The sequence below is a fragment of the Mus musculus genome, chromosome 5 (assembly GCF_000001635.26).
Source record: "Mus musculus strain C57BL/6J chromosome 5, GRCm38.p6 C57BL/6J".
Classification (NCBI taxonomy): Eukaryota; Metazoa; Chordata; class Mammalia; order Rodentia; family Muridae; genus Mus; species Mus musculus.
The window spans coordinates 101,863,174-101,889,025 of record NC_000071.6 but is presented as its reverse complement, the minus strand read 5'-3'; the positions used below and the strand labels follow the sequence as shown (position 1 = coordinate 101,889,025).

Here is a 25,852-nt window from a genome sequence, read left to right as displayed (position 1 = left end):
GGGTTGTTTCTTTGACCATATGTTTTCTAACAAGAAAGATAAAGAAAGAAACAAAGGGTGTGTAGTTTAGTAGGTGGAGAGAATCGAAGTAGTTGGGAAGGAAAACCCGAGATCAAAATCTCTAGCCAGAAGAAATAAAATTTACAACTTAAAAAAAAAAAAGGGCAAATTTCCTTTCACAGTTCCATGAGTGATATATGGTGATTATGAACAAATTTAAAGATTTAAGAAATAAATGAAAAGAAAAAACCCTCTCCTCCCTATGCCCTACTGCAACCCTTGCCCTGTGTGGGGTTCTGCTGGTGTGATTGGGTGGACCATTCGCTCTGAAGACATGCATTTATAGTTAAGCCAAAGAGAACAGCTTTCAACTGTGGGGTGAAGCCCCTGCCCAGCGTAGCGTAGCTCCCACTGGAGTTCTGGTCAACTCTTCAATCAGCATAAGAGACCATTCATCCTAACTGGAGTAGTGTGCTGAGACCTCCGCACAGGGGCTGTTTGTACGGGACTCTCTTCATTCTTAAATTGTGTTTATGTGTCTTGGGGATTCTGAATCCGTAACAGCAAGGGCGCAGGATTTTTCAGCCAAGCACTCCGAGGTCTTAGCATGATGGCTCTTGGGTAGTAGCCGATGCGAGCGTGCTTGTGAACGACAGTGGGGATTTGCATTTCTGTCCTCTTACTAAAAAAATCTTTTTCATTTCTTCAGTCGAAGAGACGGTCGCAGGGCTTGTCGCTGGATGCAGTGTATCACTGCCTCAATCGGACCATCCTGTATCAGTTCTCCCGCGCGCACAAAACCGTCCCTCAGCAAGTCGCCCTCCTCGATTCTCTCCGGGTGCTTACTGTGAACCGGAACTTAATTCTGGGACCCGGAAACCACGACCAGGAATTCATTAGCTGTCTCGCTCACTGCCTGATTAATCTACATGCTGGAAGGTAAGTCTCCTCGGTTCTGTTTGCCCTGCTGTCTGTGATTCCTTATGTGATAACAAGTGCCTTCTTGCTTTTAATTATTTTTGTTTACCACTTTATGAAAGCTGTACAGGGCAAGTGTTACAGTTTAGCAGAAACAATAAGGATTTTGTTTTCCTTTTCATTTAGTTTTACATCTAAATCTTTCATAATCACCATATGTCATTCATGTAATTATAAAAGGACATTTACTTTTTCATTGAAAAAATATGTTTTATACAATAGTCCTGATCATGGTTTCCCCTCAGAGGTTCTCCCCACTGACCCACCAATAGACCCTTTTTCTTTCTCTCTCTTTAGAAAACGCAGGTTAAGAAAACAAAAATAAAAACAAATAAACCAGAATAAAAAGAAAACAGAGAAAAACCGGCAAGAAACTCACAGGCACACGTGTGCACAAACAAAACCCCTAAAAGCACAAAACCAGAAACCATTATATGCCAGCAAAAGCCAGTAAGAAATAAACAAATAAAAAGATAAATCCCAAAGCAATGTGAGACAGAGAGCCTACAAAGTTAGCACTGGGCTCCTGTTGTGTTGGCCATCTACTGCTGTGGAAGGAAGAGTGTAGTTATCTTCAGGGAGGGAAGAACTTGGCACTTCCGAGCAGCTATTAAATGTCTCACTGCTTCTGAAACATAGAGTGAGCTACAGACGGGAGGGGCCGCAGGCATGCAAGCAGTGGCCCTAGAGAAGAGACCTTTTTGTATTTTAAGATTAAAAACGTTAACGCCAGTCTAAAGTGCCCTAATGTTGACACACACGGCAGTCTGGATCCCTAGAAACTCTCTGAACCACATGCAGCTCCGTGAGATCATCCCTTAGAAATGGCGCCTCTGCGGTAAATCTGCTGAATGTCCGGCTGGCGGTAACGGAGTGATGTGATGAGGCCCGTGCTTACACGCGTCTGCAGAGTAATTCGTAGTGATTACAGCTTTCGGCTATACCATCCCTTCAGATATCTGGTTTGAATGTTTCAGCAGTGTGGAAGGATTTGGACTGGAAGCTGAGGCACGCATGACCACGTGGCACATCATGATTCCCTCGGACATCGAACCAGACGGTGGCTACAGCCAAGACATCAGTGAAGGTAATCTTCCCCCTGATGGTGCTAGTGTTGTTCACTTCCTGTCTTTACACATAACAACAGTGGTTTCAAATACCACTAACACAGCCAACCTGTACACATGCAAGCCTACACGCAGACCACTAAGCCAGATGACGCTCACTTTGAAAAGGTGATGTCATCTGTGCTGAAGATGCTAACCAGCATTGCCTAGAACTGCTGATGTTTGTGTTGGCACGTCCCCACTAGAGAGAGATCTCTTCTGAGACAGGTTGTTATTGGTACCACCTGATACCTTCTGTGTTTGTTTTTGAGTCAGGGATTCACTACATACCCAGGCAGACCTTGAACTCACCATGTGAGCTCTGCAGACCAGCCTCGTCAGTCTCACTGGGAACTCATGACACTGTAGATTGTGGAGCTGCTCTGACCTACTGAGTCAGTCTCCAGGGCTGGTGACTGACTGTCAATCACAAGTCCTTCTAGGGGCTCAAAGGCTTGCTAAGGATGGATGGGCAAGCGGCTGTGAGTGGGTTATAAACTGAAGCAGCTACAGGGGAGTGCAAAGGGTCCTCAAAAAACAAACAAACAAACAAATAACAAAACAGAAGCCAGCTTTGTGGTACACACCTTTAATACCAGCACTCAGGAGGCAGAAGCAGGCAGGTGCCTGCCAGTTCAAGGCCAACAACCAAGACTATAGTGAAAAAGAAAAAAAGCTATTGTATGACCTACATTATGGCCTCTCCTGGATATATACCTAAAGGGCTAAGTTAGCATACCATAGAGATGTCTGAATATCCATGTTGATCTCTGTGCTGTGCCACTGCTCACAACAGCCAGGAAGTAGAAACAGCCTAGAAAAGAAATTGTGCACCCAGACACAATGGGGTTTTGTTTGACATAGAGAAAAAGGAAATCTTGCCATTTGCAGAAAAAAGTAAGATGGTTCTGGAAATCGTTATTAAGTGAAATAAGCTGGACTCAGAGAGAGATGCTACCCATGTCCACCATATGTGGGACCTAGATTTAAATGTGTGTACACGTAAGAGAGATAGGAAGGTCGTGAGAGTTAAAGGGGTCACCATGAGAGAGTGGGGGGAGATCCTGAGAGTAAGGTAAGAGACGAGTGTGGTGGGATGCAGGAGATGAGGAAGATGGGGCTCTGTGGGGGAGGGCAGTGGACAAGAGCTGACTGAATGGTGTGTGTTTGTGTTTGTGTGTATGTGTGAAAATGCCATAATGAAAACACCTAAGGATACTTGTTTTGTAGTCTATCTGAAAATTAAATATAAAGAAAATAAAGTAAAAAATTGTTTTTAAGGGCCCATTGACAGAGCACTTGTGATCCTGGATTCAGTTGGGGGTAAAGGACTGAGATATCAATTCTTATCTGAAATTTAGAAGATAAATGCTTACAATTTTTTTTTATAAATGAATAATACAGCATCTTCTCATGAGTGTAAAGTTTGTTTTAATATTTTCCACATAGGCAAAACTTAACTTTGGCTTCTCATCTACATTAAATACCTCTTTTCATTGAACTGTATATAATCTAATTGTTTTGTTTTACAATTAAATACAGTAGTTCAGATTCCCAGATGGAAAGCAGGAAGTAGAGAGCTGCCTTTGTCTCATCTCTGGATCCTTTTCTTTCTTCCCGTTTTCCAGGGCGCCAGCTTCTCATTAAAGCCGTCAACAGAGTCTGGACCGAGCTGATCCACAGTAAGAAACAAGTCCTGGAGGAGCTCTTCAAGGTCAGCCTGCCCGTGAACGACAGGGGCCACGTGGACATAGCCCTCGCGCGGCCACTCATCGAAGAGGCTGGTCTGAAATGCTGGCAGAATCATTTGGGTAAGAAGGGTCCCCAGGGTCCCACTGCTGCTGCCCCTGTGCATACTGCAGACTGTTTCCGCCTTGTACAGCTCAGGCTCTGAGCTGGCCACCTATGGGCTTAGACGATAGCACCTCGAAGACGGCACAATCTAAGCTAGATTCCCACAGCCTTTTATCCGTAACACTGAAATTTTAGAAGCCCGTAAAACGTGGTTTTCTTATTAAAACTGCCTTGGTAGCTATTTTTATCATATTAGGTACACACAGTCATCTGTTTGGTTGTGGTGATATTGAAGTGCTATGCTATGGTACACTGCCCTGGATCCCCAGTGGCTAACTGTGTACACTGTTTGCACTTCATAGCCCTCTTAAAACGTAAAATATTCTGTGTTCCGAAATATTCTCAACAACAAAAGTGTTTGGGTAACAGACTGAATCATTAGCATAGAGACATATGATAGTTTAAATTTTCACATTAGTGGAGGAGTGGCGTCATCACCGCCAAATATTAACTCAGCCACAGTGTAATTGTCAGGCGCCCATCCTTAAACAGGATCAGCAGTAGTAAGTCTGTGAAACCTGAAAGACAGACATACGTACCTCTGAGGTAGCGACTCTCTTGCCCTGTGTTTTTCTATTTCTGGAAGCCAAAGGGGTTTCGTGTACACGAAACTGCTCAATGACAGACCGGAAGTCAGAACGTTAAAGTAGAACGGTGATAGCCTGTACTGTGGTAGAAGTTGTGGAATCTGGTCTGACTCACAGTCTAGTTTCTCACTGCATGGCGGTCAGATTTTCCGACTGTGCTTGACCGCTGAGAGCTGCAGCTACAGGACAAGAATGGCAGATAACAGGGAGAGGGCTGTGATCTATAACCGTAATGTGAAAACAGTAAAAGACTAATAAGTACGTGCTAAACTGCACAGTTACTTGATTTTAAACTTACAGCCCACGAGAAGAAATGCATAAGTCGGGGAGAAGCCTTGGTGCCCACCACACAATCCAAACTGTCCCGGGTCAGCAGCGGCTTCGGTTTGTCCAAGCTAACAGGATCGAGAAGGAACCGAAAGGAGAGCGGCCTCCATAAGCACAGCCCTTCCCCGCAGGTACAAGGCTTGGCCGCATGGCCCGTGCGGTTAGTGGTTAGATCTCCAGGGTCGCTGTGAGTTATATCATCCTGCTAACCTAGGCAAGCAAAGACTTGAAGTGGAACTTCACTACATTCTGCTTTAGAAGAGAGAGAGAGAGAGAGAGAGAGAGAGAGAGAGGGGGCTGGCAGGTTCCAGAGTGTCTTCCTTTTGTAAAGGGCGCGTGGCACTGGGCGTGTATACCTGACTCATAACTGGACCCAAATGGCAGTCGGAGACTAAAAGATTATTAAAATGTTTTCCAACTTTGAAAAATCCCCTTATTGATAATGACAGGAATCATAAGGCGGTGACAGAGGAGTGTTTGCCTTTATAGATTGATTATATTAAATTTCCCTCCTCCGTTAACCTTTCACCCTCATACTTGACAGGGGCCGTGTGGAAAAGGGTCTGAAAGAGTTGGCGTGTAGCCCGCATATGTCGTGCCACGCTGAGCTTCTGAGAAGGGAACTTTGAGGTGGGGTCAGTATGTAGGAAGAGTTTCAGGGAATGCCCTGAGAATCTGGCGCTATGGAGAAGAGCAGGAAACTGTTCCCTGGGAAGCCCCCCTGTCGTGTGCCTCACCCTACTTGGCCGAGGAAGGACATGGGTCACGCTGATCTCTCAGACTTAGCTGGTCTGCACTGAGCTGGAGTCACCAAGCCTCACACCACAACTCAGCCACACGTTGGCTCTACAGGACTGTGGCCTCTGGCTCTGTGGGACTGTGGCACTTCTGGCTTTGTAGAACTGTGGCACCTCTTCGCAGCTGAGGTGGTTCCTGGGCCTGCCAGCAGCACCCACAAGCCAGAACTCTAGTGCTGGGGTGGGAAGCTGCAGCTCTGTGGCTGCCGCCTAGCCCCAGTTGTCATAGAGGTCATCACTTAGCGTGTTTGCTTTTGTTTTCTATAGCAGCACATTGGCCCGATTTTTAACTCGTGGTTCAGCGTTAATTTCAGGCACTGTTAAATTTCAAAACTAAGTAACTAAGTCAGGAAACTTGAAGGCCTCTCTCTCCGTGGTTTGTCAGGAGATTTCCCAGTGGATGTTCACACACATCGCCGTCGTGCGCGACCTGGTGGACACACAGTACAAGGAGTATCAGGAGGTGAGCATATGGAACAGTGGCGGTCAAGTGTCTGGCACCCTCGGCTGCGATGTTTGCCAGCTGTTTCAAGCGTCATATTCTTGGCCCCCAGCAAACCCCCGCCTCTCATAAAACCACTTAGCTCTCTTTCCTTAAACTAAAATACAATTTGTAATATTTACTGAAATGGCTTGGATTGGATTCGCTTTCCCCTTTATAACCCCCTCCTAAGCCAGCTGTGCCCTTCTGTTGTTGAGAAGCCAACCTGGCCCCTCTCCCCACAGCGTCAGCAGAACGCCCTGAAGTACGTGACCGAGGAGTGGTGTCAGATCGAGTGCGAGCTGCTGCGGGAGCGGGGGCTGTGGGGCCCACCCATCGGCTCCCACCTAGACAAGTGGATGCTGGAGATGACGGAGGGGCCCTGCAGAATGCGCAAGAAAATGGTGCGCAACGACATGTTCTACAACCACTATCCCTACGTGCCGGAGACGGAGCAGGAAGCCAGCGTGGGGGTGAGTACGAGCCAGCTGGCCTCACTCTCATTCCTTCTCAGTTGGCTACCTGCTTAGGCGACCTGTAACTGGAGGACTGTGTTTGTAACTAGTGACGTCACCCTGAGCAGGCATAGAACATAGACTCTGGAGCCTCACTGCTATAGAACCCCTTTAGTTTTCCACATTAAATGTTTAACATTGGGAAACGGGTTCTACCTCATAGGGCTATTACATCAGCTGAGTGTAGAGTCTTAGAGTAGTGTATGCCACAGAGTTAAGCACCTAGCACCTCCTGTCTCTCTGTGTGGGAGTCCTGGCTCCATTCATCTTGTACTCTGTGGCTTCAGCCTGTTTTCTAATATTGCCTGGGATGTGGCCGTAGTGTCAGCCTGGGCGTCCATCAGGTGCTGCCTAGGATGCAGGCCTTAGCATCTGCCTGGCTGTTCATCTACAGATAAACTGAAAGTGCAGCTCACATGCTGGTGGAACAGTCTCAGATTGTAACAAGAGGGAAATGGTGTCATTTTTAACACCTGAATGTATTTAGAGACTTGCCGAGTGAAACAGGAGATACAGAGAAGGAAATTCCAGTTTCCCTTCGTGGGGCATCTGAAGCAACCCGGCTCAGACGCAGAGGGGGAGCCGTGGTCGGTCAGGAGTGGGAGGTGGCCAGGCTGAAGTTGGACACTGACCCATTCACGGCAGAGCAGCTTGAGTTAATGATAGTGTACTGTTTCACAGTTGGCGGGAGTCTCATGTGCTCCTCACAAAACGATAAAATTTGAAAGAGTATGTCAGCTTTATTTAATCATTGCAAATTGTACAGTGTATGTCTAAGATCACTTTTTACCTCCTAAACAAATTTGGACATAATTTGTCAACTTAACAATATTCTTAAAGAAAATATGAAAATGTGAATTAATCATCAAGATTATTGAAAATAGTTCCTTAAAAGCTGTTTTCCCCGAAGCTGTCAGCTTCATTAAGAACCGCTGTATCTGGGTCTTAAAGCACTGTGCCTTCAAATGCAGACACCACGCAAGCATAGCGGGCCCACGTTTCTCAGGCTTTTCCAGCACCTGCTTTTGTGAGAGCAGAACAGTGATCTCTATCTAGTCTTTGGTTCTTCCCTCCAGTGGTCTAAGGGCCTACGGGTCTAAGGACAGTCATTCCTAAGGCTCTTAATGACAGCTTGATAAAATGCTTCAGTGAGCACTCACTTAAAAACCTCTTCAGAAAAGCTGAGCTTCCCTGGGTAAATAAAATGGGTTACAAAACATCCAAAGCAGTAAACCTGGGGAAAGGAGAGGCGGGGGTTAAGGGCGGGAGAGGAGAGCGTGCAGCAGCAAGGAGGCAGTCAGGATACAGTACACACGTAGGAAAATATTCAGCAACAAAGTTACTCAAGACTCTAAGCTCTAAGATACATACTCTCCCCAGCTCAGGGGTTTTTTACCATGAGTATAATGTGTGTTACTGCGGTGTTTGCTTTCTTCATTGTTAAGTTCATGAGAACATCATTAAGTACATCAGTATCAGGAAAGCAAGCTGTGGAGGGTTCCTACCTGAACCTCTGTGACCAGCATTTTACCCAAGTGCAGGAGCCCCCAGCCTCTGAGAGCTAAACAAGCACGCCCAGCAAGAACCTACCGCATGAAGCTAGGTTTCTGACAGACAGGTTACATATCTGTCACAGTAGAAGATACAAGGCAGGCGAGAAATGCTGACACACTTAGAATCAGGGAGTGCACAGGAAGGGGGGCAGTTGCCGAACACAGAGTTGGCGTTACATATTGCATGGATTATGTACAAGGCAAAAGGTACTTGACATGGTAACGTTTTCTGACTGAAAACTTTTTACTTTAGTTTTGGTAATTTAAAATCTGATGAACCTGAAAAGCATTGCATATCTGCTTCTATGACATGATGCATGCAGCCTGTTATACAGCAGCACCCAGTGTGTCTGCAAAGCAGTCACTTAGATGTTCGCCAGAGCACCAGCAGCACCCAGTGTGTCTGCAAAGCAGTCGCTTAGATGTTCGCCAGAGCAAGTTACACGCAGCTTTTTTTATACCCGTCTCACGGGAGCCCTCTCAAGCCCAGGTATGATTGCTCCTGTTCTGCACACAAGGACCTGGATAAGGTATGAAAGCCTTCTAGGTCAGAGCTGTTAGATAGTGGGGTGCAGCGAGAACATAGACCCCTAGTAGTCAGATCACATGACAAAGCTTCCATTCCACCGTGAGTCATGCTACCTGGGAGGCTCAGGAGTTCAAGGCTATGCTGGACTGCATAGCTGCCCTTGAGTAATTCTATACAGAGGTCATTTGCTAGGTTTCCTCTCCATGGCTGAATGCCTCACAGTTAAATGCTGAGCTACCAGGCTACCAGTGCTCTGCTCTATGTTGTAGTCTGGGTTTTTCATTGCTTCCTATTCAACCATCATTCAGGAGGACTTTTAATTCTGAAGTTTTTGTACTATTAGGGAAGCAATAATTTGGGAGGATGGCTGTGACGGAAGTCGGTTTATGTGTGTGAAGAACAAAGTATGAGTGAGTGTAATATATATATACATACATTACATGTATCTCTATTATATATATATGAATGAGTATGTGTTTGTGTATATATGTGTATATCTTCATAATGAAGTTCATTATTTTATATATTAACTTAAAATAAGTTTTAAAAATATCCACTAAAAAAGGACAAGAGTCAAGCTGGAGACTTGGCTCAGTGATTAAGAGCACTGACTGCTCTTCCAGAGGACCTGAGTTCAATTCCCAGCAACCACATGGTGGCTCACAACCATCCATAATGAGATCTAACGCCCTCTTCTGGAGTGTCTGAAGACAGCTACTATATCGTGTAGACATGAGAGGATGGGGTAGGGGGTTTAAGAGAGCCACAGGAGGTCTGCTCTGTTGAAATTTAAGCTCCATGTACTCAGTAAGTCACTCCTGCCTTTAACCATGTTAAACCTTTATAATTAGAGGTCACCTGACTCTTCTTTCAACTCCCTAAACTCACTGTCCCCAGCTTATAAAGTGCAGCCAGATGCTTGCCTGAAGGCTGAGAGCTGGGGCTGGCTTGGTTGGAGCAAGGGTGGATGAGTCGGTCTTGGGCCTTGTTTATTGAGAGTGACCATCATTGCTAAGTGACATTTTCATTATTCCATCGCATAAGCTAAAGGATCCAAAGGATCCAGCAGTGATTAAAAAGCTAATTCTAGTTTAGATCATTCTGTTAGAAATCAGATTGGTGTAGTAAAACATGCAGTAAAAATCAGAGGCCGGAGGATTGTCTTGATTTGGGGGCCAGCAGAGTCAACATAGTGATTTTCCAGCCAGGGCTGTATAATGAGAGCCTGTCCCAAAAACAAAAAAACTTTTCTCAGGGATTGAACCCAGAAAGCTTTTACTTCCATTGTGCTCTGTTCAGTGAGTTTTGGCAAATGACTTCCATACATGTGCACTGACCCTCCTAAGACAGAGAACACCGCTCCGTTTACACCCAGATCTCTCCTGGTAGGAACCTCTCTGGTTTGAGGCGTTTGCTTATTTTCTTTTAAATCTCAAGATTCATTGAAACAGACTGAACCCAAGTGTTTAAAAGTGTGTCACTACCCAAGGTCTGCTATACCTAGGGAAGGAAACATGGTAAGAAGTGTTTACTTCAGAACAGGGTCACAAAGTCACCTCAGATAGGAGTCCCGGGGAGGAAGGTGCTTCAGAAGGCCTGCTGGCTGGCTCCTGTACCAGCACTCAGCAGAAGTGCCCTCTGTCTGTCAGTCAGGCGACTGCCTACTTCCGAAGCCTGATGATCCCATCCACCTTCCCACGTTGGCTCTTGCCAGCTGCTGTCTGTCAGGTGGTGACTGCTCGGAACTCCTGCAGCAGTGTGGGCGTCAACCAGTCTGCCCCGTTTTCATGTGTCAAGAGGTACTGGAGATAGCAGCTTAACCCCCATGAGTTGTTACAACACGGATGTGGGGGTCTCAGAGGGAAGAACTGTGGAGACACTGGCTACCACGAGATCTGCTGCTAGCTTTTGTTTTGGTTTTCCCTTTTGAAAGCTGCTTGCTGTAAAGTCATTCATAACGGCAGGGCTGACGTTTCGTTTTGTGAGGTTTAAGTCTGTCTTTTCAGAGCACTGAAACTTTTGGAGTGTTTATATTTTACTTAAAACACCGATCTTCTGTCCTGGAGGAAATAGCCACACATCCTCAGGACTTGTGTAGATAGCCAGGTAGATTTTGTTAATTCCTTTTGGGTTGAGTATGTCTTCTGTATTTCTTATGGTCCTCACGAAAATTTTGGTTTTGTGATCTTTGTATGTTTTTTTTCCCCTTATGTGTCTGTACTTAATACCCCGTGTTCAGTCTGAGATCCCAAGTAAACAACCCGAGCCACCCGATGATGTCATTGCTCAGAAGGTAAAGCATTAATGGCCACAGAATGCAGACTACCCACAGCTTTGTTCTTAGTGCACGGTAGACGGTAGACAGACTAACTTCAAAGACTCCCTCACTCTCTGTGAGCCCCCCGGGGTGGAAAACCTGGTGTCCTCCATGCTGGGACAGCTCCTCTTCCTCGGCTGTTCCCAGGGTCTACACTGCTCACTAACAGGCTGGGCCCTCACCTCTCACCATGTGCTGCCTCACGCATAACTAACCAGTTATGGGCATGTTAGTAATGGGCAGCCTCCAACCCTCAACTGTTTAAAACATGATGTGATTATTTTAAATGCTGAGAGTGCAAGACTATCTCTTTTAAACTGCTTTCCAGTCAGAAGAAATTAATCTAAAAGCAAAGTGTATGATCACCAAGTAGAGATAATTGGGGTACATTTTTCATTGTTTTTGTTCCCCAGAAAGATCCAGGACTTTCAGTATAGATGCAGGAATGCATCAACGTACATCTGTTAATCCATTATCCTGCCCATCACTAACCATGCCATCATCTTTAAATTGTTAGCAGTTTGGGCGGGTGATACTCCGGTTACTGTCCAGCCTCCTGCTCCTTGTAGGCTACTAAGTCTTCCTTTCCGTCTAATAAAGTATAAGCAATTTTAAGTTGACTATGATCATTTCACTCATACAGAACAACCATAAAGGTACCAAGCTTGCTATTCATTTAAAAAGCACATTGTCCTTGTTAGAGTGCCCATGAGATGGACTTCCCACTTCTGGGAGATTTCTGAATGCTTTTTCGGTGCTCTGCAGCATTGTGTAATGTCTCCATCTCCACTCACGCGCAGGCCTCCTCAGTTTGCTTCCCGGTGTCAGTTTCCCACACTGACATAGAGAAAAGGCTGTTGCGACCTCGGTTACATCTCTCTTCCCTGGGAATCTGCCCTGTGTTTTCATCCTGAATATCCCACTCACACAGGCACCTGTTTTCATTCTAGTTGGGAATCGGTTTTAAGAATGTGGGGCGGGGGAAAGTATTTCTAAATGGCTGCATATTCTCACTGGTAACAAAGGAGAAATACGACCCTGTCTGAAGAGGAGGCCTAAGTCATGCCTCAGGTTCCTCAGTTTTTAAACTCTTTGATCCAAAGCCTGAGTCTAATCCTGATCTTAGCAGTCTGCATTTAAATTCAAAATTTTTAGGGATTTTGAGCCATGACTTTCTCCCTGTATATGGTTTGAGTAAGGAAAACAAGTTTAGGTCAAGTAGAAAACTCATTTTAGAATAAAGAGCACTCTGTGAAAGAAAGGTTCTATTGTGTCCAGACCATTGAATCGTTTTTTTATATCTCTAGATATTTATTTTTTCATCAGAATTAAATTATGCCTGTTCTTGCTATGTCCGTTAGTTATGTGTTACCAGGCGGTACCAGACAATGATGCAGAAGGGAGGCACTGCTCATCTTGCAGGCCAGCCAGTGAGTGCCATCTAGTCCTCTGTTCCGAGTCAGGGTGCGGAGGTGGCAGGTGTTGGAATGGCAGAGTCCTGTAAGACCCAGGACCACCGAGAGTGCAGGCCAGTTCTAACTCTCTTCATGCACACTCCCAAAGCAAACACTTGAGATTGTCCCAAGAGAACAAGTGTCCTTCAGACTGGGCAGGGCTGTTGCAGCCCACTGCCCCTCAGGGCTGGCATGCTCTCCCCTGCCACCTCAGAATGCAGGGAAGGTAACCAGAACACACAGGGAACATCACCAGTTCACACGTGTGACTTGGTTAAACATGGTCTGTCTCTCTGTGGGAAGAACAGATCTGCTAATATTGTTCCATACATGCTATTTTATAAACTCTGGAGTTTATTTTTTTTAATGGAGCAAAATAAGTCTGCGTACTTAGTGTATATTCATCGAATCTATGCAAAGCCCCTAAACAATAGGAACACAAAGGAATCCTGACAAGCTTGTGTTGTTGTTGTTGTTGTTGGAAATAACTGAGTCATCTTTTTCTTATTATTTCTCAGAAACCTGCTCGGTACCGAAGAGCTATAAGCTATGACAGTAAAGAGTACTACCTCCGCCTGGCCTCTGGAAACCCAGCCATCGTTCAGGATGCCATCGTAGAGAGCTCAGAAGGCGAAGCCACCCAGCAAGAACCCGAGCATGGGGAAGACACCATTGCCAAGGTCAAAGGTCAGCCTCCACTTTGACTTTGATTTTGATTTGAAATCTTGGAGCTTTCCTTGCAAGTGATGTCATATAAAAATGCAAGCATTTGCAAACAGAAGGGCCAACCATAAACATGTCTAGATACTTGACCATCACAACTTAAAGATTGATATATGAATAAGAAATAAAGAAAGTGTCTCTTTATTCCCTACAGAAGTATATGTCAGTCTCATAGACATTGGCTCAGTAAGTTTTGTTTTGTATTTAGTAGAGCTCTCAGTGAAACCTGATTGTAAGCAACTAGATAGATAATTACAAAATTAAAACAATTATTAGATACATCATCAGTGTGTGTTGACCAGTACTTAAAAACTAGCAGTCTTTCTGTAACTGCAAGAAGTGATCTCAGATTTAGTCTTCTGGACTTTAGTGTAGGGATGGACTTAGCTAGAGGCCACCTGGTTGCTGCCATTGCCCCTCCCCGCATGTGTGGGAGCTGGACCTAACATGCAGATGCTTCAGGGTGCTGTCCTGAAGCATCCGCATCGCATCCGCCTCCGCCTCTAGCCCTGGCCTGGGTCCTGCCTGGGGGCGGAGCTTTGCTTTTCTCTCCTTCACAAGGTCAGGTGGTTTCCTCGCTGCCATGTGCCTCTTTTAAGTATGTAAGCTTTCTCGAAGGCTGAGATTATTTTGTGTGGCATGTGTCTGTACACATGTACCCGGTCATGTGTGGGCACGGTGCACATTCACGTGGAAGCCCGTGGTCATCCATCGCCTTGTTCTGTGCCATCTCTTACTGGCCTGCAGCTCACTGACTCTGCTAGGCCAAGTGGCCAGCAAGTCCTGAGAACCTTCCGGTCTCATCTACACCAGTGCTGGGATTACACTCAGTTTACTCGCGAGCTCTCAGCCAGTTTACCACCTGAGCCCTCTCTCCGGCCGCAGAGTCCATCTCTTCCCCTCATTTTGCTGGCATGGTCCTAGCACCAAATGAAGACCTAATCTGTATTAAATATATAGATTAATCCTTTGCCTTCTCTTTCTTAAAGGATCTGATTGACTGCAAACTCAAACATACTTTCATTTGCTAAAACTAAGCCCTGAAATGTAAATTAAGAACTTCCAATTACAAGTTCTTAAAATTAAAAGCAAGTAGATTAAAAATCAGTATTAAAATTGTCAGTAAATTAAAACTGCTCAGGGCTGGAGAGGTGGCTGATTGGTTAAGGGCTTTGCTTCTCTTCTTACGGTTTGAATCCCAGAACCCACACAGTGGTTCACAAACATCTCCACTTGTAGGGGATCCAGTGCTCTCTTCTGTCCTTGTGGGCATGGGGCACACATGATGTACAGGCAGGCATGCAGACAGAACAGGGAAGAGTAATTTTAAAAGAAGGAAAATTAAGCTTCAGTCCGGTGGAGTAAATAGGAGGAGCCCCATCTAATAGTACTGGCCCCTGCTCCCGTTACAACCCACGTGTTCTCTTGCACGACCACCTCGGCTGAACATTTCAGAACAGACCTGACACACTCTTAGAATCCGTCATTCCAGGTGAGCAGAGGCTAAAGCCCTCTGCCTCTGTTCACACTGCGCAAGCGAGGCTCTGGATAGGGTGTAAAGCTGTGGTTCCCACAAATAAGCCAAGGTTAGCCCACAGTTACTCAGGTGACCTGGGTTGGGGTTGATGACATTTACATTCTCAAGCTTGATTTTTTTTCTAATCTCTACAGTTAGCCCAAATCACGAATATCAGTTGGAGGTTGAGGCTCCTGACTCTGAGAGAGGTGCAGCCAGCTGCCATTCCTCTGCGGGTGCTTTTGTCTCTTCCCATTACTTATCCTGCCATGTCTTCTCCAGGCAAGCCAGAGCCTCTGGTCACTCGGGTTCAATGGATAGGATTTTCAGCAGGGTCGCGCTCCCAAGTGCTGGTGTAGTGTTGATAGCAAGCACAATGTCGCTTTTGACAGTGCAGCTAAGGAACTGAAGGCATTGAGTGTGTGTTTTATCGTACATTCTTAAAGAATGTCTAATATTTTAGGATCTCACTGGTTTTTATTTCTTCTATTGCAATTTTTCATGAAGTTATCAAATGATGGGGCAGCAAAGTGTTTCCTTAATCTGCAAATTAATGATCTGTGTTATTTAAAAGAGTTCTATCCCTGTTCCCCATGACCCCGCTGTTTGACCGATTTCATTCATGCATGAAGAATCATATTGCTACTTTGAGGCTTGGCAGGGCCTCCATGAGCCCTCCGCACAAGTTACAATGCACATGCTGTGTGCTGTCGTGTGGGGGGGGGGGGGGAGCAGGGACTCCTCACTTAACAGCCCCTCCCAGATGCTGCTCACCTATAAACCACAGATGCTTGCCACTAACCGCTCAGTGCTCTACTGCTGTCGTCTGAGTTCCCTGAGCAGTCATTTCCACAGTTAGCTTCCCAACAAACCTGAGGGAGACGGAACCCTCATCCCAGTTTTATAATGGAGAGAACTGTGATTCCCAAAGGGCAAATAATGTCTCAGGATCCTGCAGTGTTTAATCCTCAAGCCTGCCTTGCTGACCCCAGACACTGCTGCCCAACTGTGCTCTCTGTGTTCTCTGACTGGAGAAGTATGCTCGCTTCATGGCGGCCACAAAGCCGATAGGACAGGGCTGGGTCTAAATGTTCCCTTCAAGGAAGCATCTCTAAAGTGTTCCCCTCAGAGGTGTTATCTCCTGATGACCTAGTTCTTCCCACTGGGCACCACTCTAAAAGTTCCACCCCTTCCCCGGCACCAGACCCAAGTCCAAAGCTTTAGCATGTGGGCCAACTCTGAAACTAAACTGTCCCCACATGGCCCCACCCCACCCTCGTCTCTGTATTCTAGGCCTTGTGAAGCCTCCCCTGAAGCGCTCTCGGTCTGCACCTGATGGAGGAGATGAGGAGACCCAGGAGCAGCTCCAAGACCAGATTGCTGAGAGCGGCTCCATAGAGGAGGAGGAGAAAACAGACAACGCAACCTTGCTGCGCCTGCTGGAAGAGGGAGAGAAGGTACTGCCCCTGGGGACAGAGTGTCCCAAGACAGGGTGGAGGAGGGAGGGGAGGATGGAGTGTGCTTAGCGTCCCAAGACAAGGCACAAGACAGCCGCATAAGCAAGTGTTTTGTCCTATTTGCACTCAACAGTGCAAAGTTTCATCAGAAATGGGGTTCACAACTGAGTCCTAATTCTCTCTCTGTGTCTGTTGTTAGACCACACCTCCCTTTAGGGTCCTAATCAGGTCTATGGGGGTAGGCCATCCAGCTGTCTGAGCCAGGTGCTCTTTCCCTCTATCTCCATAAACTGCAGCTGATCAGGGCTCTCACCTCCAGCTCATATTTAACCCTGATCTCACTCACTCACTCACTCACTCCCTCCCTCCCTCCCTCACAGGAAGCTATCTCCCGTGCCTCCCTGCTCTGCCCACTTCTAAGCCTAAGCACCTGCTTCCATGCTGGCTCTCATTGCACCCCCCCACCCCCATGCTGTTAGCTCTGACCGTTGGTCATACTGTTTCTTCTGACAATCCCCCCACCATGTCCCAGCACTGGTGAAACCTCTAGTGATTGCTGCGTCCATAAGTCTTGAAGTCTGTAGCCCCATTAGGGCTGTCTCCTTGGCCTGCTCAGCCTTGCTCAGACGCCCTCCCTCAGTGCTTGTGGCCTGCTCAGTGGGCATCCTAGAATGTTCGCCTGTCATGACTGTTTGTCCGAGTCCCCTTTCCTCTCGATGCTGTGCTTGCAGTCAGGCGCTGATTGTTGTTCATGTCCCCATCTTACACAGCCCAGTCCTACAATAGACACATAGACCTTGGCGTGGTAGTTAGCTGCAGGAGGGAAGGAAGGTAAGGTGGTTACTGTGTCATGAATTTGAATATCACCCATCTCAAAAGGCTGTTCTTACTTTTTTGCCTGTGGTATTAATCCCTGAGATCTATCCTACCTCAAGAAGTTGTAATAAGAAGCCAGTGTGTTATTAAAACAATGCTGATTGGAGATGTGCGCTGAATAATTTTGAATGGAATTATAAGGAAGAAAAAAAGAAAAGAAAAGATCATGTAACTATAAAAGTTCATCCATCCAGAAGATAGCTTGAGAGGGAGGCTGTGTGGCCCCGGGATGTTCAGCATCCCCAGATGACAGGGTTCTCACTCCGTGTTTATAGCATCTGAACACTCAGAAGGCCTATGTGCCTATGATGTCAATCTATCTGTTCCCGCCTCCCCTCCCCCTCCCCCCATTTACGTAGCACCAGTTATTTTAAAGTAAGTCAAGAAGCTGAGGGCAGAGCTTGATGGTGGCACAGGTGTCTGACATGCGTGCAGCCTTGGCTTTCAGCCCCAGTGCCATAGGGAAAAGAATTAAACCTCTCTGTGCCTTGGGATGTAGCTCATTTTGTGTAGCTCATTCCTAGCACACAGGAAGCCCTGGGTTCAAATCCCAGCCCCGATTAAATACAGCCACTCAGTGCAAGCATTCTGAAGGTACAGCAGAAGGGTCATTCTAGGCTACCCAGGGATTGGAGGCCAACCTCCAATGAAACTATGCTTCAAAAAGTTAAAATAAATTGTAATATGTGGACCTCCCTACAAACAGCCTGCCCTTTTATTGAAATGACTCAGATGTGCAGTGAAATTGCCTTAATCCCTAGATATTTGAGAAAATGTATTCATGCCTTTATCTTTACATTTTATTTCCGACGACGTATACATCTTTAGGATACAATGTGGTGTTCCTATCTATGCGTAAAAATATTGAGCCTCACCGATAGTGGATAAAAGGTAGTCACTGAAACCCACCGCCCACTGCACATGAAACTTCACACCCTTTGGGAAATGGTCTTCCCTTTCTACCCTTGTCCCCCCAGGCTCCGGTAGCCAGCTTGATATTTTCTGTTCCCTTCTCAAACAGTCACTTGCGTTTGAAAAGCTGGGGAACTAGATTCAAGTGACGTCACTTGATAGCTGTTTGACTCTGATTTAGCCACTGATTTTCCCCCTTTGACTTGTGTTGAAATGAGTCAAACAAGAGGAATGTTTACTAAGAATTACCCTTTTGAAAAGAAAACAGTATTCACATTGAGAGATTCAGTAACCTGCCCTGTGAGGAAACTGAGCATCTGCTCAGCTGGGCTCACCCAGGAGTCAGGGGCTGGGTGGGGAGTGAAGGACGCATTCCACCCTGTGGCTCCTGGGAGGATCATGCAGAGAGGACAGTGACCTCTGGGAGAGACGACAGCCAACAAGTCTAATGTGGTTGCTGTATGCCTTATCTCACTTAGGCCTACGACAAATCCACGGCGTATGCTAGAGACAGAGCAGATGTTCTAAGACACTGAGGCCCCCAACCATCTGCAGAGGCTGTAGCCACAGAGCTTGGAACTTGCCTGGGGCTCCCATTCCTGCAGAACATGTGCAGGGTGTCATCTTGCCTATTCTAATCTTTCTACATGCATGCTTCAAACCTCTGCTCTACCAGACTCTGCCCTCCATGAGAACAGGAGCCTCAGCCAACCTACTTCTCACTTACAGACTCTAGCACAGGTGTGCTGTCGGAGCTAGGGTCCTGGGTAGGGTGCAGGCCCCAGTGGATGATGTGAGTGAATGCTTGCCATCATTACTAAATCATCTACAGGCCGGACATGAACCCGGGTTTAACATGCTTAGCCTCGGGCTTCCTGTAGCAGTAACAAAAGGGAGAAGGTACAGGAAGGGATTCTTGTGACTTTGTTTGTAGATCCAGCACATGTACCGCTGTGCGCGCGTCCAGGGCCTGGACACCAGTGAGGGGCTGCTTCTCTTCGGGAAAGAGCATTTCTATGTGATCGATGGGTTCACCATGACTGCCACCAGGGAAATAAGGGACATTGAAACCTTACCTCCAAAGTAAGTAAATGCGCAAGGGGACACCAAGTAAAGCTGCCTCGAGAGGACAGCCAATGTATTTGCATTGCTCCTTAATCCCAAACGCACGTCCTAAGACATGTCACCTCCCCGTCCGTATGAGCCTCTGACACTGCCATGTCCTAAGTCACCTCCCAGTCTCTCTGTGCCTCGCCTGGGGCAGTGCTGTCCTTTCCACTAAAGAGAAAGTATTCTTCAAATGAAAATTGCATTTTATGTCTTTGTATCATTAGCATTATATACCAAATTATAGTCATGGTTAACCTACTGTTTAGTTAGTTTCTCTCGTGCTGTGATAAACAGCACACCCAGAAAGCAACTTAGGGGGAGAAGGTTAATTTGCCTTCTGTTTTCCCCGACAGAATCCCTCGTTGAGGGAAGTCAGGGCAGAAATTAGAGGAGCACTGCCTATTGGCTCCTCACTCAGCTGGCTTTCTTATACAGCCTACAACCTACCTAGGGGATGGCACCGCCCATGGTGAGCTGGCCCCTCTGACACAATCACTAATCATGAAAATAACCTGCAGATATGCCCAAGGACTGATCTTATGGACGTTTTCACAATTGACTCTAGCTGTGGCAAGTTAATAAAACAACTAACTAACATAGCTATACACTTAAAAGCTCATTCTGAATTTGCAAGATCAGTTTTGAAATCATTGCTACAGAGGTTGGAGAGATAGCAGGAGGGTAAAGGTGTTTTCTACACATACATGAGAGCCTGAGTTCAGATCCCAGTCTCCACCCCACCTCACCACTCCCCCCCCCCAAAAAAAAAACCCCACAAGCCTGATGTCTTAGGGTTTTACTGCTGTGAAGAGACCCCATGACCTAAGCAACTCTTACAAAGGCAAACTTTAAATTGGAGCTGGCTTACAGTTTCAGAGGTTCAGTCCATTATCATCATGGTAGGAAGCATGGCAGCATCCAGGCAGACATGATACTAGAGAAGGAGCTGAGAGTTCTACATCTTGAACCAAAGAAGACTGTCTTGTCCAGGCAGCTAGAAGTGTCTCATAGGCCATACTTCCTAATCGTGCCACTCCTTGGGCCAAACATTCAAAGCACCACACATGGCCACACAGACACCTGTTATCCCAGGGCTGTGGAACTGAGGTAGGGGAATTGCTAGGGCTAGTGGCTACTCGCCATGTTCCAGGCTCAGTGAGAGACCCTCTCGCAAAGGAACAAGGCAGAGGGGGACAGAACAGGACACCTCAGCTCCAGCACAGGCATGTACATACACAGACAGCTATACACACCTAGACGTGCACACAGCTATAGGAAGACATTCAGGAGCAACACTCTTGACGAAAGGACAGCTCTTGTGCTTGAGTATTAGAAGTGTGGTAACCATGGTGACTGAAGGCCTCATGGTGACGTGCATGAGACATTCTTCCGCATAAAAAAAATTTAATCGTGTTTTGTGATTCTTGAAAAATAAAACTGTGTTTTATTAATATAAAGATAGATCTATATCAAAATATTGTAGGTCATTTCTTTCTATTTTGATTTGGAAAGAAATAAAATGTTTTATGGATTCCTAAACATGTTCTTGGCCTAGACCCTGTGCCAACTGAGAGATAGAAAGGCTGACCTAACAGGAGAAAACGCTTTGATGGTGATCTTCAGAAGGGTTCCCAACTCCCCAGGGACCGATAGATTATTATCACAATTTTAACTGAAAACTCTGATGTACTGTCTGCCGCCTAGTCTTCTGTAGAGAATGGCATCTCCTTTGTTGACCAGTGGTTTTGTGTGTTTCCTTTTCCCGCTTGGCTCCTCACAGCATGCACGAACCAATTATCCCTCGAGGTGCCAGGCAAGGCCCCAGCCAACTCAAGAGAACCTGCAGCATCTTTGCATATGAAGACATCAAGGAGGTGCATAAAAGGAGATATCTCCTCCAGGTAAGCGGACGCTGGTACACTGAACGCCTCGCCCCTCTGGTCCATTGGTAAATGGACCAGTGTTGTGAGAACTGCAGCACGCATTGCTGCCTCCAATCCCAGGACATACAGAGCCTTAGAGTGCTTTTGTGTTTTCACACTCACAGTTTGAGCTCTGCGGCCCCCTCTCATGCGCACCCCTTGCTCTCCAATTCAAGTGCACATTTGTGTCTTATAAAAATTTACATCCTCATCACTTCAGGAACATAGTTTTTAGTTACTATTTATCATTCCATTTTTAAAGATTTCTTTAATTTTGAGCAGAATAGGAAAAAAAATTGACTGTGTGCCTTAATATAGAGATAACTCATGAGTCTGAGTATTCTCCATTCAAGAAATTCAAGATTGTAGATATCTACAGTGAAAAAGTTAGCATGTGTTCTCCAATCTGTTTCATCGTTTGTCTTTCTCCAGCCTATCGCTGTTGAAGTTTTCTCTGGAGATGGACGGAACTACCTCCTGGCTTTTCAAAAGGGAATTCGGAATAAAGTCTACCAAAGGTCTTGTTCACGGGGAAATCCTTACATGCTGCTTTGGGAAGAGATGGCAGGGCGGCCGGTGGGGGTGGCGGGGGAGGGTGGGAGGACCATTGCAGGCTGAACTAGCTTGAGCTAGCTGCTTATGTCCCAGAGCAGTGAGGTGAGACCTTTGCAGAAGTATTCCTCCCATTTCCGGGCCTCTAACTGCTTTCAGAACAATGTCAGCTCCGTGATTAAATAGCATTTCTCCCTCCTGGTAACTTAGGAAAGATAGTAAAGACCCATTTAGAGCAATAAATTATCTTAAGTGAGCGAGAACTACCCAAGGCTATTTCATCACAAAGTCTTAAGAGAATTAAAATGTCACCTTATAGAAGTAAATAAATGAAATAAAATTAAAAACAGAATGGTGCTTTGATGGGCCCAAGAAATGGCTCAGTGATAAAGGGCCTTGGTACCAAAGTCCAGTAAGAGAAAAGTGTATGAGAGCAAGGGTTCCCTCTAGGCTCCACACACGTGGGTCTGTACACATACACAGTAACAATAAGTGAAAATTAAAAAGTAACCTTTCAGGTTCTTGCACCTTTCTCTTTGCCTTGCTGTGGGGCTCCAGAGCTGAGTTCCCATAGAAACAGTATCCACTTGAGAATCTCCAGTGTTGAAAACACAGCACAGTCACTTAGAAGGACTGCTCAATTCTAAGCTTGCTTTATCAGTGGTGAAGACATCTAACGGAGGGCATACTCCTGGTGTTTGTGTTCACATGTGAGTCAGAAGAGACAGAGGCCTGTGTACAGGAGGGGTGCTGGAGCTCCCGGCAACCCTTCTCCTAACAGTTCTGTGTCTAGGTTACATCCAGGAGGAATAGCTAATACACACAGTGAGTGCTGTGTGTCACTGCAGTATAATGCCACCTGTCCCCTTTTATATAGTGGCACCTGCCAGATGGTCCTTGGGGATCTGCAGCTAGTACTAACTCCTAGAAGCACGTCTTTGTAGCCTATATATACATCCATGACAAGACTTACCTTGTAAATTAGGCAGAGCAATAGACTAGCAACAATAAAATAAATGGAATCAGCTGTATCAATATATGGTCAGCATCCTGGTCTTGTACCCCCTTGCTGCCATTTCCTGGCTAATGGAAGGCTCAACTGCGACAGAGGTCTAAGAATTGTCCTTCTCTGGGCTGCATTAGGTCCCTGCTGAGACTTCATGTGTAATTTAATTTTTTTAGGTTCCTGGCAGTTGTGCCCTCTCTCACGGACAGCTCGGAGTCTGTGTCCGGACAGAGACCAAACACCAGTGTGGAACAAGGGTAGGTACTGTGGTGCTCACTCAAAATGATTGCATTGTGAAATTAAGATGACTTATATCTGGAGAGAATTATGGTTTTCTTTCATCAGTTGCTATAGGAGACAGTAGAAACAGTATCCACTTGAGATACAAGCTTTTATCCTGTAGTGCTATATTTGACAATTTCTCACCTTCAGAAAACCTCTGGAAACTTAACCTTTACTTTCTCCCCTGTTTGTCGTGTGTATAAGGCATTCTCTCTCTTTGATTTTTTTTATTTTTATTGTTGATGCCACCCTTTCCAGGTTCTCTTACAGCACTAAAATGCAATTCCTTTATTTGTTACTCTCCATAGTGAAATGAGCTGCGTATTTAGTTCTAAGGCTCCCGATATCACAAAACCAAACCGATACACAAGAAGTTCGCCATCCTTAACCTACCTTTATTAGACTGAGTTGTTTGTCTGAATAGATACCAACTTTCAGCATTAATTGTTTAAATTTTAGATTGTATAAAATGGTTTCCTGTTATATAATGTATATCTCATTAGGCATACACTTACACTATGTTTGTCAGGATGGCTTCTGGTATAACTGTTATCTCATTAAGAGTACGCCTGCGGGCTGGTGAGATGGCTCAGTGGGTAAGAGCACCCGACTGCTCTTCCGAAGGTCCGAAGTTCAAATCCCAGCAACCACATGGTGGCTCACAACCATCCGTAACGAGATCTGACGCCCTCTTCTGGAGTGTCTGAAGACAGCTACAGTGTACTTACTTATAATAAATAAATAAATCTAAAAAAGCTTTTCAAAAAAAAAAAAAAAAAAGAGTACGCCTGCACTGTTTGTCAGTGACTTAGCCCTGTCTTGTGCCCGCTTTTCCCTAGTTCTTGTCCTCAGGTTACAACGGCACGCTCTGTCATGGGGTCTTGATTACCCTCGGCTGTTGCAACTTGCCCATCTGGTCTTTAAGTTTAAACCCTCGCTCAGCTGCAAGCCCAGCATCCTCGTAGCTGCCTTGTAGTGCTGGGCCACAGCCATGTCAAGGGTCCGTACACTCCCTGCTGTTTGCAGTCACACTGTGATGGGTCACCTGGAAAGAAGCTGGGTTGTGAGACTGGAAACTAACTTATAACTCACACGCAGGAGACAGAAAAACTTAATAGAGATTCTGCCTTTATAAATGAATGTTTTTCTCATCTGTGCACATGAAAATATATTAAGTTGATAAAATGTTGCCTTTAAATTTTTTTAAGCAATAGCAAAAAAAAGAAAAATATGTGTACTTGTTAACCTCAGAAACAGCTCATTTTCGTTGTTAGTATAGATATGGGAGAGAAAAAGTTTCCCTTCTCTGTCTTACAGTCGTGAGGAAGGTTCTAGCTAGTTTCCAGAGACAGTTCTGCATGTGTGCATGCTCGGAGAATGGCACCTGTAGCACTGAGCCTGGTGTGTGCCACCAAGGTGTCTTCAGATGATGGATCAGTGGTTGACTTTCAGTACTCAGTACTGATAACCTTGAATAGCATTTTACAATGCTCTGACAAAGTGCACACTCCGAAATGTAGCACATACGTTTTTAAATGAACTGAGCAGTGTGCTACCCTGCCATAAAATCTCATAGCCAGTCTCTTATTCAAGGTCCATCTTAGGAGCTGTGTACCTACTATGTGGAGATGACTGCATATTTCTGTTCTTCTACTAAGTGTCTTTGGATCTGTTTGCATGGGAATGATAGTGAGAATTAGAAAGTCGGATTAGATTGGGTTCGTCCAGGTCTTGTACTCATGGTGAACAATGATATATACACCCTGCGGCATCCCCGGACACCTCCGCTGAATCATGAGTAGTGAGGCACGGGCCATAGAATACTGCCTTCCTTGATGTAGGTGACGCCTTCTGGATTTCCTTTTGGTCCAGATAGTTCCTGTTTCAAAATGCTCATCACAGTCCTCCAAAGTGATTTCATGGCCCATATTAGAGACATCCTGTGGGCTGAGGAGAACTTGCAGACAGTGGGTGGGACACCTCCGTTGTAAAGCTACTCAGCTCTGCCCCTCTGACCCACACTTGTTTCCTTCCGTGTAGGTCTGGGTTACTCAGCACTCTGGTTGGAGAGAAGTCTGTGACTCAGAGATGGGAGGTGAGCGCGGTGCATGTCACTTCACGGTCCACAAAAGGAAACAGTTCTCTTTTTTGGATGGAGGGGGTGGGGTTGGTGTATTGAAATCTTTTTTTTTTCTTATGTCCCTTTTTGCATATAAAATGTTTTACACATAAGTAATTTATTGCTCTAAGTTTGGTCTTTATTATCTTTCCTAAGAGAGGTGAAATCAGCAACTTCCAGTATTTGATGCACTTGAACACGCTGGCAGGCAGATCTTACAATGACCTCATGCAGTACCCTGTCTTCCCGTGGATCCTCTCAGACTACGACTCCGAGGTAAACCTCAGGTCACCTGGCCAAAAGTAGCTCATTCATGAAAAATGTCAATTCTCACATTACAGGTTAGTGTCCCTTGTGACTACAAGGACTTTATGAAGAAGACAGAGTAAACTTAGTTTGGACACATGGGTATATAGTATGTAACTTACAACAGCATTAGGTTAGACCCTTGAGTCTATCTAACTCACAGTGTCTATTCAGTTTCCTTTAGTCTAATTAATTTGTATCCATTGGTAAGTACCGAAGGGGAAAATAAATGTGACTTGACCCTTTCCTGAAAACGTCCCCGCTTCGTAAAAGGATTGTGTTCTCCTTTCTGTGCAGATGGGGTCTTTCCCGTGACTTGGGCATCCAGATGACCAGCATGCAGCATGCATGTTCTCAACCGATGCTCTGCTTTCCATCTCTGTCTGAGACTGGTTCTGATGATGTGGGAAGCATTAGATTAGAGAAGACTGGCCTCTGTAAAAAAAAAAAGATGAAAAAGGTTTAACGATGCTCAGAGTTCAGAAATTCATCTGACTTTGTCTCTCACCAGAATCAGAGCTGATTGAATGATCAGAAATGTCATTTGTCATATTCTAGAGAAAGCTTGTCCTC

The 25,852-nt window shown here is 45.6% G+C and overlaps 1 protein-coding gene across 12 annotated transcripts in view; it reads left to right on the top strand.

The window, feature by feature from the left end:
- The window catches only part of Wdfy3 (WD repeat and FYVE domain containing 3), a 239,263-nt gene that overhangs the window by 183,190 nt on the left and 30,221 nt on the right, over window positions 1-25,852 (top strand). For 8 of the 12 annotated variants that reach the window (XM_006535220.4, XM_006535222.4, XM_030254820.1 and 5 more), the window contains 15 exons: window positions 710-939; window positions 1,956-2,065; window positions 3,713-3,895; window positions 4,826-4,983; window positions 6,035-6,112; window positions 6,376-6,603; window positions 10,967-11,020; window positions 13,017-13,185; window positions 16,031-16,194; window positions 18,917-19,065; window positions 20,873-20,993; window positions 21,447-21,532; window positions 22,749-22,829; window positions 24,895-24,949; window positions 25,130-25,249. In XM_006535220.4, the coding sequence (XP_006535283.1) occupies window positions 710-939; window positions 1,956-2,065; window positions 3,713-3,895; window positions 4,826-4,983; window positions 6,035-6,112; window positions 6,376-6,603; window positions 10,967-11,020; window positions 13,017-13,185; window positions 16,031-16,194; window positions 18,917-19,065; window positions 20,873-20,993; window positions 21,447-21,532; window positions 22,749-22,829; window positions 24,895-24,949; window positions 25,130-25,249 (1,986 nt within the window). The remainder of the gene's footprint in view (window positions 1-709; window positions 940-1,955; window positions 2,066-3,712; window positions 3,896-4,825; window positions 4,984-6,034; window positions 6,113-6,375; window positions 6,604-10,966; window positions 11,021-13,016; window positions 13,186-16,030; window positions 16,195-18,916; window positions 19,066-20,872; window positions 20,994-21,446; window positions 21,533-22,748; window positions 22,830-24,894; window positions 24,950-25,129; window positions 25,250-25,852) is intronic. The other 4 variants (NM_172882.3, XM_030254821.1, XM_006535224.4 and 1 more) reach the window with 3 other exon arrangements.